The sequence below is a fragment of the Gobius niger genome, assembly GCF_951799975.1.
Source record: "Gobius niger genome assembly, chromosome: 1".
Lineage (NCBI taxonomy): Eukaryota > Metazoa > Chordata > Actinopteri > Gobiiformes > Gobiidae > Gobius > Gobius niger.
Window position 1 is genome coordinate 11,962,058 of NC_136852.1, and position 15,194 is coordinate 11,977,251.

General features: G+C 42.4%; 1 protein-coding gene across 1 annotated transcript in view; it reads right to left on the reverse strand.

Moving 5' to 3' along the window:
- Positions 1-12,284, reverse strand: part of ypel2b (yippee-like 2b) — a 33,741-nt gene extending 21,457 nt beyond the window's left edge. Inside the window, exons 1-2 of the mRNA XM_079575268.1 lie at positions 12,075-12,284; positions 1,119-1,350 (exon numbers count right to left, since the gene is read on the reverse strand). Coding sequence (XP_079431394.1) covers positions 1,119-1,235 — 117 coding nt within the window. The 5' untranslated portion in view covers positions 1,236-1,350; positions 12,075-12,284. The remainder of the gene's footprint in view (positions 1-1,118; positions 1,351-12,074) is intronic.
- Positions 12,285-15,194: the final 2,910 nt, after the last annotated feature.

Sequence of the window (15,194 nt, forward strand, 5' to 3'; positions counted from 1 at the left end):
AGGTCTTAAATGTAACTACAGCTTCTATATTAAACTCGTGCATGACGGCAATTGGGACCCGAATTAACAACTTTTTGAGTTACAGTGCAGGATTTTAGAGGCAGATGTTGTGGTCTGGGCTCATTCTACACATTAGGACATGGCTGGAATATGTAAGGCAGGTATCTCCAACCAGTAGCTCGCCAAGCCTCTCCAGGGAGCTCGCCAAAGACTTTCTACATCTCTACACGCTTGATAACTCAAATTTTAGATGCATTTTCTGTTTGTTCTCAACATGCTGAACACAATCTGTGAACAATTGGTTAACTATAGTAAGGACTGAACTCCACCTAAATTGCCTTTTTTCACGAGTGTTTTTGAACATAAGTAGCTCTCCGATGTTCATATTGTGTAAAAGTAGCTCACTGGGTGCAAAAGGTTGGAGACCCCTGATGTAAGGGGAGGAAAATACCTAATTTGAACATGTTTAAACTCTGTATAGTCCCTTTAAGCTTTAATATGTAGCATGAAGCTAATGTTAGCATTCTCTGTTTTTTAACCTCTTAACACTCAGCAGAACTGAGCACATTTTCTCCAGTTTGGCTTTACCCAAATCTAAAAGCTTCATGAAGAAAAAAAAAGTGTTAAAATAGCGACAAAAAACGTAGACAAAAACGAGGACGAAAATGCAACAAGAGCAACAAAAAAGCGAAAAAAGTGTAACAGAAATGAGACAAAAAGGCGATGAAAAACTGATACAAATGTGTGACAAAAATGGAACAAAAAAAGTGACAAAAAACAATGAGAAAATGCACTTGGTTAAGGTGGAGGTTAAGTAAAATGGGCTGTTTAACCACTTTGCTCCTCTCCATGCCGCTTGGTAGAATAATATATTCATAAATCAGCATTCAGCAGTGGTGGAGTAATGGGAGGAAGTTTAGTGTTTTCCCCTCTATGATTTCCCCTCTGACTATTTAAAACATGACCATATACGGGCAAGATTAAGTTTTCAGTTTTCAGCACTAAAACTCTTCCAGTGCCAGTCATACCTTTTTGGGGGGAATACGCTGCTACCTTTTAACAAGCCCGAGTGCCCTGTGCCGCTCCAGATAAAACCCCCCTCTGAAGCGTGTGTTTACCTTGGAGATGAGCTCGTCGTGGTTGGCCAGGTGAGCTCGGCAGTGGATGCAGCTGTAGGTCCGGTGACAGCTGGGCAGGTAGGCCTGAAAGGTCTTGGAGCGCGTCATTCTGACCATGGGCGGTGTTGGCGGGCGGTGCAAAAAGGGACTGCCAGCCCAGGTCGGCTCACAAGGAAAGCACCGCAACACACAGGTGAGGGCCGTGGTGGGCGCTGGGGCGGGAGGCACACACCTGCAGACGAGAGGGAGGGAGGCGGGTTAACGGCTGCAAACTGACACTCGGCAAACTGCAGGCAGACTGTGCTCCCTGAGGGGATTAGCGCTCCTCCTCCACACGGAAGTTTTCAATCTGCATAAACACGGGGAGTCTTTCAACCCCCGGAAAAACTTCTGAGCAGTGGTCTGATGTCTGTGTTTAATCTACTCAATAAACTGCAGCTTTATGTGGACGTTTACCGTGACAAAAAGTGCCATGAGGCTGAAATCAAGTGTCAAGATCAAAGTAGGAATAAACCTGGTCTAAAAAAGGGTTTTAACAGTTGGACACAATTATGTTTAAACTTGCGAACTGCATTGTGGTTTCTGCGTTTCACACCGTTTTTCTGGATGCCTTTGTACATGTTTCTTTGCTGAAGAGAGTCCATAATGGTCCTGAACAAAGCAGCTTTAAAAGTAAACAATCAGCTAGCATAGACATTTGAGACAAGACAAATTTCTACTTCTGAAACACTGAAGAGGCACCAGGAGCTCCTACACCTGCAGCACAGTGGAGGCGTCACAAGAGGAGCTACAGGAAACAAAAAAGTACACACGAGGTGGTATCCGGGCAAGACTCGCAGCTAAGCCACACATGATTTCTATTGTTCTGGCTAATGGACGTTCACTGGAGAATAAAACAGATGAACTGCTAAGATCTTCCCAGAAAATGGTGAACGACTGTTGTGGAGCGGAGGGAGCTGCGCAGAAGGAAGAGGAAGGAGGAGGTGGAGCTGACAAGTGCAGGACACCACGCTCTGAAACAGGGACAAACCCAAGAGGCGCTGCACCGTTTTAGAGGGGCACTGAAGGCAGCACTCCGATTTCCCTGATCTCTAAGAACATGTTGGTCAGGCTGACCACAGTGGCAACGCGGCTCAGTGGCAGCGGCTCAGGACTAACACCTGAACACAATTTTGTTGTATCAGCTTTTACAATGACAAATAAAGGACTTACTTATTTAAACTAAACAAGAAAGCCTTCTCATTTAAAAGCACTTTAAAGCATGTATAAAAAACATCCATAATTTCAATGGATAAAGTCTGTGATTTGTATGACAATGTGTGAAATCTAAGGGATAACCTCAGGGCCTGAAGAAGAAGAAGCCCAAGTATCATCACACAAAAATATGTATTTATCCGTCTGATTTTGTGATACATATAATGGCTTTTCCGATAACAATCACATTAAATCATTTTATTTGGTGATATATTGTGCAGCCCTAATCACATACAATGCTTTAGTATATTTTATAAAAAGATACAAACTACAGCTAATGTTCATAAATCTGCCTCATGTTGACAGAGCACTGTAGCCTTTTTATCTAACTCCACCACCACCATGCTGCCGCACTCTGTATTTGGAGCGATAAAAAGCCACACTGTCTTGCGGCTAATGCACTGGCAGCCTGTACCAAAGCAGCTGCACTCCCACTGCAGGTGCAACCATCAGCTGCCTCCATCCGCCCGTGTCCCACCAGTGCAGGCCTTATTGGGACACAGAGGCCGCATTGCTAGCTCGCACATTTAGTATTTAAGTCTACGAGGCCGCAGGGATAATCTGCTTAGACTAGCACAACAGTGCAGCCGTGCGCTGCTCACTCCATGATATTCAAATAGACTAGCTCTTAAAATACTTGTGCCTGTGCGCCCTGGTGACTGAAGAGATTAGTGCACTAGCCAAAAACCAGTCCAAAGTCCCTGAGAGAGACTGAGATTTTGGAAGAACACATACAGTTATTCATCATTGTGACAAACTCAGCTTGGACGCAGTAGGTCGATATGAAACGTAAATTTAGACATATTAATATAAAACATGCGGGATGAGTAAAGGAGGCCATTTTTGTTAAAAAGTGCAAACCCATGTTGAAAGGTGGGGGTGACCTTATGCAGAATGTGTCTTCTCTTTACAATAGACTCCTCAGATCAATGGAAAGGCAGGGCTTATGTTTCGGCCCCAGGCCTCCAGCTCCACCTCGTTAGACCTTTTACTTGTTTGGTGTTTGGCCGAACCTTTGTTTTTTAAACCTGGCTGTGGAAGCCCCTCTCAGCCATAGAGCTCAACCATCCCACCCACATCCTGTCACGTGTTGGGTCCGGAAGTAAAAATCCCATTCTTATTTTGCAAAAGTCAAATATTAAGAGTTTAAAAGTACGACGCCGGCTAATCAGCTATGTGACTATCACGTGGATATTTTACAAGAAAGAAAACACTAAATACACGGCAAAATGCTTTGAGAACTTTCCAGTTCATAAGGTTTCAGTCAAATCTTCACTGTAAAATGGTGTGTTTTATGTCCATGAGTCAGCAGGAAGTTGTGGCAGGGCTTTGGTTGAAGTCTTTCCAATGCAAAAAACAGGATGTCTCTATCACTTTCGGTTCCAGAGATATCGACATTAGATCAGCTGATAGCCGATACTGTAAAATACCCAAATATCGGCGCTGCTGTATCGGTCGACCTCTAAAATTAACCATGACTACAGTTCTACTGTTTCACTTTTTCTTTTTGTTATTCCCCCCGGCAGAGCTGGGTCGTAACGCTTGGTTTCTGCAAATAGCGACTCCCAGTTAAACAAAGACTAATTTAATGACTCAAACTGTAAACAAGAAGCGAAGGATGTGGGGCTATGGCAACTAGAGCGAGTTAAATAGATCGATTCAAGTCTTCATTTCTTCACTTAGGTGTCTGACATTTCGAGAATCATCCGGTTAGTCCAAGTGAAAAAGTGTTGATTTAGTGGAGTCTGTTTATGTATTCGGACTGTTGTGGTGAAGAGGGAGCTGAGTCGGGGGCAAAGCTGTCGATTTACCGATCGATCTTCGTTCCCTCACCTATGGTCATGAGATTTGGGTAATGACCGAAAGGACGAGATCGCGAATACAAGCGGCCGAAATGAACTTCCTTCGCAGGGTGGCTGGGCGCACCCTTCGAGATCGGGTGAGGAGCTCAGTTACCCAGGAGGAGCTCGGAGTAGAATCGCTGCTCTTTCACGTTGAAAGGAGCCAGCTGAGGTGGCTCGGGCATCTGTTCCGGATGCCTCCTGGTCGCCTCCCGCGAGAGGTGTTCCAGGCATGTCCTAGTGGGATGAGGCCAAAAAAATGTATAGTTCAAACACCCAGACGTTTGACAGGGAAACTGCATTGTCACAACAGTAATCATACAAAAATAATTGAAGAAATATCACTGGCAAAAAGGATAATAAATGTATAGTAATTAGTAGAAATAGCTGAATAGGTACCGGCAAATCTGGCAACATGTACGGGACACATTTACAAATATAAACATCTTAATATAGGATCATATAAATTTACAGTAAAGACAAAAGATGGGATAGATTAAAATAGATTTGATGCAAATGAACAGTAGAGAAAGTTGAGTTGTGGCATACGTATAAAATATAGAGTAAACTGACGTCAAACAGCTGATCGATAATCATTTGATAAAGCCTCCACTTAATCGATCGCGCCTCCCTACTTTGCACAGGAGGACATAAATCACCTAAACAATTGCAGCCTTTTGTGAATCGCAGATTGAAAAATTGCGATTTCGACTTGCGATCAATGAATCCCTGCTGTCTATCATCTCCACCACGGGCTGTCAGTTCTGTCTCCTCTTTGTCCCGTGCGCCTTTATTGAGCCATCTGGAAAAACTAATAAAATTGTGAATGGGAGCAGCAGGGGACAAACAAAAGAGGCGTCTTCGCTCTTTAGTGTCCCGTGATATGATTGGTTTGAGAGGCCGCTGATAAGTCTGGCTCCGTCCGGTGTGCAGAGAGCGAGGGATGGGAGGGGGGGGGGGTTGCATATAAATAAATGAAGGCAGAAAGACGTGCCCTTGTTTTCTCTCCTCTGAATATCAGCCGGCGGTGTGTGGGATTGGGGCACAAAGGCACGCTCAGTCCAGTTGTCAGAGTTGACCCCGACACACACACACACACATCGACATTTAGCCCAAAGCTGGATCCCTCCTCGCGGTCATTTCAGGGCCCGAAACCGATGACACAAAAAAGAACTTGTTTGTTTGTGAAGGCTTTCATTTCAAGCTCAACACGGCACAACCCGGCGGTGGTGAATTGAAGAGTCAACCTAATCGGTTCGAGTCTGTCTGAGCAAGATAAAGGCTACGCTCCGATTTGAGAAGGAGAATGGCGGGGATGGAGGACATCTCCTGTGCCCACTTCAAGCCCGAAGATGTTGGGTCATCAAAGCCCAACAGAGATGAAGCAAAGAAAGTCAATGATTGAATCGCAACATATTATGAAGTTCTTAAAAGATACAAATACTAATGCAAGTTAAGGCCAAGAAAAATCAATAAAGTAACAATGATTACATCCAGTTTAGAGATAACTGGTAATCATTTCAAAGACATCTAGCTCATTGTCTTGTTAGAAAAGCCAATATTAAAGCAGAACTATGTAACTCATGCCCCTACAGGCCATAAGCGCCACTGCAGGTGTCGTAGCATGTTGTGTTTTTTTTACTCATTAATTGTCTGTGAGAGTAAATACTGCACTGACAGAAAAGACAAAGGGAGAGAGGGATATTGTACATCCAATTACACAATGGAGATCCTTTTTTTCACTCAAACTTGGCTGTAAATACTGTTTAAGTGGCGCTAGCCCGCAGTTAGCTTTGCCCGTTAGCCTGCTAGCTTCTTCTTTGTTATTCCATTAGTGTGTATTGCGCCTCCGACCCGGTGGCAGGAACCCCCCGATCATCCCATTAACATTTGTATTACCCCCAGAGGGACTACGAAAAGGATTTATTAAGATAAACAAGTTACTTAGTGCTGCTTTAAAACGTTCATTGTGTCACTGTGATTCTTATCCTTTTTCGGACATTATTGGGCGGATTCTTGATGTTAACGCTTGCTGGGATAATGTCCTCGTCTCTGCATCGGAAGTCTTAGATGGTTCTTGAAAGGGGCTTGTAACTCTTCTAACTTCTCCAAATGGGGGAAATGTTCCCTTCCCCTTCATATCTGTTCCTTTAAGACCGTCCTCCCTTTCGCTCCCCACCAAAACAAAACACTGTCGTCTCACCTGCTCTTTGCCTGCAGCTGTCGTTAGGCCTGTTTGAACTTTGATGAATTGATCCATGAAAATATTGTGATAAATATTGTTGAAGACCTTTTAATGCCACAGGAACTACCTCTAAAGCTTAAAATGACAGTGAAGTTTTGTGTGTAAAGTACTTCATCTCTATAAGCATAAAATACAACCTATAGAAACTAAAGTATTACATTAGAAAAAGAGAGAATAAAACTGCAAATAAATGTACAGACGATGAACATTGAGCCCAAAAATGTGTTGTTTATTTGTCATTTATTGAGCTATAAGTCGATATATAGTAATTATCATGACAGCCATGACTGTTGATCATTGTAGCCTTTGTAGCAGATTTGGTGATATTTTTTCCTGTCGCTGCTCTGTGAAGGAGGGGTTTGCTGGGCGATGAGAGGGAGGGCTTTTTAAACAAACTGCACTTCCACTCTTGTGTTTCAGTAATGTTTTTATAAATGAACTGTGAGCCTAAACCTCCTCCATCTTAACGTAAGGAAGGGTGACTGCAGTGCACCATTGTCACTGATACCACATTTATGCTAGTTATGTTAGACAAAAGGTGTTTGTGATAATTCGTGGCGCATGTGGCCAGTCACAGCGCTCCTTGTGGAAGATAGTCAATGTCTCCTGCGTAAACCTGTCCAACCGCTCCATGAATGAGATGATCAGGTTGGTCTGGAAAGGCCTTAACACAAACATCTGTGGATTGAACTTTGCTCCTGGCACCGTTACCTTATTCCAGTACTTTAACAATACTTGGTTTACAATACCAACACATGAACAATTCTTTCGATACCTATATACCGAAACACAATCGGGACAATAATCTTAATTTATTCCATAAAAGACTTTTCATTTTAGCTGAAACACCCAAGTAACTTTCTTTGGCGCTGACCCAACAGCATCAAAGCTTGGCATCTAAAGAAAAGATGGCCAGCAGTACCTAAACTATTTCAATACCATACTGTGTTTAACAGTACACAGCCCTAGGCACATTGTTGCTACGCATGAATGTATAAGTGATGCTCGCATGCTCACTCATCAGGACAGGGTGGATTCTACGTCCTGAGGAGCTTGACAATCCTGTAAAGCACAATATGAACATTGGTCCTTAATTATGTCACCTAAACTAGAAGATCGAGTCTGGGATGGTCCCCATTGTCACAGAGGGCTGAGCTGGGTTTGCACTTCCTTTGTCTAGTCCCAATGCTTTATTTATTAGAAATAAATGGTGATTCTTTGATCAGATTACCTTGATGGCCTCAGCTGCTCACCACGCATAAACAAAGCTGCTTAATTATTCTAAGTAATTGGGTTCGGAGATCATCTAAGAATAAAACCTCAATATTAAGCTCCCAATAAATGTAATTACGTTAAATTGGAACTCGGCTGAAGCTTTGGCGCCTACGTTTGTTTCTTTGTGACGAGAACAGCTGAGCCTTTTCAAATGTAAATGCGACTCGTGAAGCGACCTGTCCATTTACCGAAGCGTGGGGCCAGACTGACAGAAGTGGTCCCTCAAAGACACAGAGCTTTGATGGACGCTACAGCTGTCGCGCGGCGGCCAACGTGTGGATGGCGTCAACAAACGGGCCTTCATTCGTGGGATTATATTAGCGTAAATGCTGTATGTCCTCCCTCAGGTCATGTTTAATCCCAGTGTGGGGTTGACAAGTCGCCCGCTCCGCCAGTTATAGCATAGCGACGCATGTGTCAGTCTGATGGAGTGATACAAGCTACACACAGAAAAAACATGTCAAACTTAAGTTGTTGTGTAATATTTCTCAGAAAAGAGACAAACTTAGGTGCTGAAACTGAGACGCTTGTGGTTCACCTCAATCATGTGCCTGCATGTTTTGGTTAGACACCGACTTGTAGGTCATTATGTGAATGTTGCAATGAAATAACTGGTATTTACCATTTGTCCGTGTTATGACGAGACGCCCATTTTTGATTCCAAACCACATTGTTCATTAAATTTATTGTGGTTTTATTGGTTTGTCAGCACCAATAAAACCCAGAGTTAAAGGCCCTATACCTGAACAATGAAAGAGGTAGCCATTAAATCCGTCATCCCTAACATATTTGTAGCATCCCACTTCTTAACAGGGACATGTTTATACTTTATGGGCACTTTTCACAACTTTTCAGGGTCACTTTCACAGAAACACTAAAAAAAACCTTTAAAGAAGAACTAAGTAACTTGTTAACCTTAATAAATCCTCTTCGTAGTCCCTCTCGGGGTAATACAAGTGTTGGGATGATTGGGGGTCTTTCATATCCCCCTGGTGTTTCTAGCCAGATAACCACAATTGCAACTTTCCCTGCTCTGACCCAGAGGCCTCAATACACCAATAGAATCACAAAGAAGAAGCTAACAGGCAAAGCTAACTGTGGGCTAGCGCCACTTTACGAAGTATTTACAGCTAAGTTTGAGTGAAAAAAAACGTATTTCCATTGTGTAATTGGATGTGCAATATCCCACTCTCCCTTTGTCTTTTCTGTCAGTGTAGTATTTACTCTCACGGACGATTAATGAGTAAAAAAACACAACATGCGACGACACCTGCAGTGGCGCTATTGGCCTCTAGGGGCATGAGTTACTTAGTTCTGCTTTAATGAAATGGATACAAATGCTTCATGATGAAATGCAGTGTTTTTTCCCACAAATGTTTGAGTTTACAATGTACTAAAGGAGGACAAACTAAGTCTGTTCCATCACTAGAAAATAATCTGGTATAGAGCCTTTAATTATTAAGCTATTGTTTTGAACAAAACGGCCACAAATATATGCAGTGCCTCCAATGATGTTTTTCAAATCATGAATTATTACATCTTCTTTTGTGAATTGGCAACTTTTTTAACTTCTAGCCGACTTGGATATTAAAATTGCCTTTGTTTCTCCCCCACAATAGAGTAAAATTGTTGTTGGTGGATAGACTCTGTGAAAATGATTTATCAGACATTGCTGTTTGAAGTAACGGGATTCTGACGGCTGAAAAACTCTGGCGCTAAATGCCAATTTGGCGGATTTGCAAGTGAAAAGTCTCTCTGACAGACTCACAAATTACATGAGTGATTTGCCTGAGAGGATGGATTCCAGACAGGTCCTCCCTTCAAAACGTGTTGTTGGGACTGGCATATCAAGGCCTCCGCACTTGTTAAAATGTGTAACCCGTTTCTCACTTCCTGTCTTTGTCTTCTTGACTCTCCCCCCCCCCAATCCTCCCGGTGCGTTCAGGCCGCCGCCGCCGCCGCCGCTCTGTGCATTCATCGGCGCCGGTTTGCGAGCCATTCGAGGTCACCGAAACGGCTCACTCTGGTCATTTCTGGGTGTCAACACAAAGACCGTGCGCACCCGCCAGTCTCAATCGCCAAAAGGGCCCTTGTATATGACAACAAAAAACCTTTGTTATGTAACGCACCGATGCTGCCACTGCGTTTTTTTTGTTTTGTTTTTTTTGCCCCTCCGAACAATGACAGAAAGTGGGAGAAGGTTGGGAGGAGACGGAGCACGAGATATGGACAGACCAAACAAGGACACCGGCTCGGGGATCACGTCAGGATTGGTCCTTGGTTATCACGACGCCACCTCGGCACTGTCTGTCCTCCGCTCAAGTGTTAACGTCAAGGCCCCACAGCTCAGCGCGGCAGCATGACATCATTGAGTGGAGAGGCAAGACTCCTCCGCACGTATCCCCCTATCAAATCTCCCTGATGAAGCGGCGCTCTCGTCACTAAAAGGGGCAGTATGAAAAATGGATGAAAGTGCAGCAGGCGGAAGCTGCAAAGTGACCTGTGAAATGCGTTCTTAAGCAAGCAAGGCATCATAAAAATAACACCTTGACTTTAATCTCCCTGTGCTGAGAAAATTAGATAATAATCAGAATTCAGAGCCTTTAGGAGAAGAATGAGACCATCTATTTATTATAGCAGAGTACAGAAATCAACAATGTTTATGTTTTGGTAAAGTTTAAGTGCAGCAGATGTTGGGTTTTTTCTCAACAGGGATTGAAGTAGTCAAAGTTTAAGAAGCCAAAGACACGGATACTGTTGTCATATGTGAAAAGGACCAGACAAGCAGAGGACGTGCAGCAAGTTTGGGAAACACTGTTTATGAGCAAAACGGCACGTTGTACAAGTTGTGTTTGTGTGTACAAGTACAGTAAAGGGATCAGTTTCCAAGGCCTCCGACTCTCTGACCCTATCTTCCCTGCCTGCATCGACCCGCTGTGATCAATATCTATCCGTGAGCACGCTCTGCAATGTAAATGGATCCAAACAGTGGACAGGGCGGGACTTGGTGACTTGTGGCGTCACATGAACAACCGAAATGCCCTCACATTTTCACTTTATAGTTACCTTTATCAGGCGAGGAAACATGAATGTGTTGTGCTTGCTGGGTGAGTTCCCCCTAGTGTGCAGGATATCACATTTGCATTATTTTTTGTTTGGGATTTTCTGACAAGAGTGAATATCTATTTGTTTACTTAGGACAGCCATACCCAAAGTCCAGAGACAGCCTCATACACGGATCTGAATCTCACAGCCCCCAGCGAGAAGGATTGACTCAAAACAATATGCAGCCTTTTGTTTTTACTCAAAAGTAGGCTATTTATGTATACATGTGTACAGAAATAATACACACAATGATTACAGGCTAAATAAAGCTTTAAAGTTGGGTGGTGAATACAACATGACTCTTTTAAAGTCAATTTCCTTTTTTCCTTGATGACCTTTTGGGGCCCCCTGCTGTGCCTCTGGGAGGCCCCTTAAAAGGCACCAGACCTCACTTTGGGAACCACTACCTCTAAACGTGCCTCTCTAACACAATGTACAAATTCAAAACAACATGATGGCCAAATGTGTGATTAACACAGAGAACCTGGTCTCTGTAATGGCCTAAAATAAATGATATAATATTATATGAATATATGTTCACCAGACCTGCAACACGTGCGCTTTCCAAGATGAAAGCAAGTGGGATTGAGAGCTGTAGTTATTGGAATGATTCAGGTCACAGGCAGTGGCGCACTTTATCTGGGGCAGAACTTCTGCCACCACACGAAGCACAGATGGCGGGGATGCCTCAGCTCAGCAGTGCTTAGCGCGCGCACACTCACACATGCATTACGCACACACGTAGACCTTTAAATCGCCACATATCTGTGTACAGGAGAACCAGGTGATGCACCCAGACTTCATAATCACATGATGTTATTGTACCCTACAACGACAACGCGCTGACGTTCGCGCTGGATGCGCTATCCTTCTCCTGCGTGCACACGGGGGTGATGGCGCATACATGCAGAGAAGCTTCCACCACAAACAGCAAGCGTCCTAATAATAACCTACTATAGATGCACTCTGCTGCAGTGTGCCCCATAAACCTCAGCCACGAGGAGACATGAGTGCAGACACACTCAACCGACAACAAAGACTTTCGTCAGGAAATAAGCGCAGACATGTGTTTACATTGTAATAAACAATGGCAGCGACCCCCAACTTAACTGTTGATGTCAAAAAGTTGTAAAAATAAAAATGCTAAAAATGCCATCATCTTAGGCTGAGTGCTTAAGTGGGGTGAGGAAGCATTAGGCTATGTAACAATGCACCAAGGCAAAACGTCGTTGTTACCTTTGATGGGAAGAAAACACAGATCACCACGTAGACCGAAAATGTCGCACCTCCTCGTGTCCTCGTGGCAGTCGCAATTCTAAAGCTCCTTTCGCATTCCTGTTCGGGATGTTTTTCCTCTGCTCTTCTCTTGCTCTGGAGAGTCCAGCTCAGACGCAATGTTTTGACGCGCAACGATGCCCAGCAGAGTTTAGAAGAGCAGAGAGAGACGCAGAGGTAATAAAGCCACCAGCCGGGACAAGATAACGCGTTACACAACTTCCGCCTTCGCAAGAAACTGCAGCGCGGATTGAACTAAACACGTCACAAGAGTTAAAGCCCGTGTACTTTTAAACCTATTTTATTACTTGTGTTGTAAAGAAATGTGTTTACTCCTCCTTTAATATACTAGACATTAAGCATTTTTATCAATCGTGATCTGATGAGTGATAACAAGCTTAATGTTAAGAGACCAGCAAACTGTTTAATGGTTTAAACACTGAAAGAGGAGCTTTAAACAATAAAACCAGGTGCAGATCCTTTAACTTTCATTACACTGCAGTCAAACCATGTCTGTTTTATAAGTAGCTAATAAACACTGACAGAGTTTGTGTCGGTCAAAAAATGAGCGCGTGCGGAAAAACAAAACAATAACATTGAACGTATTGATTTGCACCGTGTTTTGAGCCTTAAACATTTACCTCACATCACTGCACAGCCTTGATTTCCGTTCAAATGTTTCCTATGTGTAAAAAAAACCAAACAAAAAAACATTATAAAACATCGTACAGGACGTTACATTTTGACCGACACAAGATCTTTGGCAAAACACAGCGAGCACGAGTAAGTGACGGACTCTCCAGCCAATCAGCGACGTCCAAACGCATAGCAACATTGAGCTGATTGGCTGAAAATAAAGACGAGTGACCAATGAACGAGACGCAATTTTCCAGAAACAAAGCACAATAAACAAAGCCATAACGTGGTCGTCGATTCTTCTTCTGACGCTCAACTTAAGCTTTGCTCCAGCGATAAATGCTTTGTCTTTTCGTCTTATCTTATTAAATGACAAAGGCAAAGAGAGACTTGTTTCTTAGTGGTCAAAAAAGCTAAAGAAAGAGGTATAAGCTTGAGCACGTGTAGCCAATTGATTGACTACACAGCGCCCCCAAGCGTCAAAGGAGGAGTAAAACAGAGGAAATAGACATTCATTATTTTAATTGACAAACATAAACAAAGCAAAACTATGCAGTAGCCCTCGGCACATTTATAGAAAGTACAACAACACTGATTGTAATAGGAGAAACCAACACCAACAATAAGAGAATACGCAAGGAAAAACAGCATTATTTTTTTCAAACAGGAAACAATTACATTCAGTCGACGGTCAATGAACACATACACTTTCATATTCTCTCAAAAATAATCGTTAGTCAGAGATATGTGCTCATATTCAGGGGCGGACTGGCCATGTGTCCATTCTGGAAGAGCACAGAAGGGCCACTGGCTCTAGGGCCACCGGTCCCGCCTTAACCGAGCTTTACCCAAATCTAAAAGGTGAAAAAAGAAAAGCATCAAACTAGCGACAAAAAAAGAGGATGAAAAGAAAACAAAAATGTGCCGGAAAAGCAACAAAAAAGTGACAAAAAATGTGATGAAAAGTCAACAAAAAACACGACAACAAAGAAACGAAAAGGCCACAAAAACGTGACAAAAGAATGATGGAAAAAATGTGACAAAAAACACAACAAAAAGTCACAAAAAGTAATGAAGAAACAACAAAACTGTGACAAAAAAAAAAGCGGCGACTTGACAAAAAGCTACAATCACTTTGTAGGTCTCAGCTTTCAAATGAGGCGTTACATTGTTGCTCTCCAGCCGAGAAGCTTTTAGATTTGGGTTAAGAAAGTGCGCTCCGTTAAGGCGGGTGGTAAGTGTCACATTTGCGCTAATTTGGGCCAGGCTGGTCAGAGTCCAGGGCTGTTTTTCAGTCCCAGTCCGGCCCTGCTCATATTCAATAAGAAAACACCATAATGTTTCAGATCGTGCCTCTTATTGCTATTGATTCACTTTTTTTTTCACTTTTGTTTACATAGTGGTTGATTTAACATTTACAAAAAACAGTAATCAATACAACAACAGCAGCAGCAGCAATGGTTGATTCAAATACCAAAATAAGAAAGATACAAAATGGAAATTGGTTTCTTTACGTTTGCAAATGTTTTTCCGAAAATACTGTTACGCCGACACATTCAAGACTCCAAATCAGCAGATATAAATAACTCAAGTAAAACACAGGATTTCTCTGTGGGATATTTCTTCGATAACTGTGGTTCCCAATCCCAAATCCTGTGGATATATTGACACTATGCGATAAACTTAATTGAAAACAGCGTATGTTTGTGAACACAGGTCAAATTGCAACATATGTAAATCCATATTATTAAATCAGATCTTTAAAGTTTTGCTGCTCGATATTAATATAAGCACCAACTTTCTTTCAACTTTCAACTTCCTTTCTGAATCACTTTTAGAGTCATTCTGGGGGTCGCAGCCTGAAAACTATGAGAGCCCCTGATGTTTAACAGAGGGTCTCAACAGTGATGATCCTTGACTCAAATAAACATATTAATTTCAACTGATAATACACATTATTGCTGTTTGATCATGTAGCCTAAGTATGGCGGTCCTTAGAATCAAAATTTAGAAAATTTAAGCTCCAACCCTCAGAATTGTAGTAGAGAAAACTCTCCTTGTGATTTTTTTGTCTCAATTTGATAACATTAACTCCTGCCTCATCGACCTTGAAGTTTTACCCTCGGGAACCCTTAGAGGTGCTGTGTATTTGGGAGTGAATAAAGAAAAGTAAGAATCTCCTCAAGTCTTTGTAACAAATATATCAACAAAATAAAACCATACATTTAAACCTGGCTTGATATGGGGAATGGGGAATTGATATGGGGAATATATGGGGAATTTAAAAATGCATTTAAAAACACCTTATGTTTTTTAGGAAAACATAAAATGACAACAAAAAACTTGCAATACATTTTTTTTGTCATATTCATGTCAGTAATCAACAGCAAAAGTTTAAAATTGATCTTTTTAAAATTGAAAGTTTTCCCTATTCAACTGCAGTGT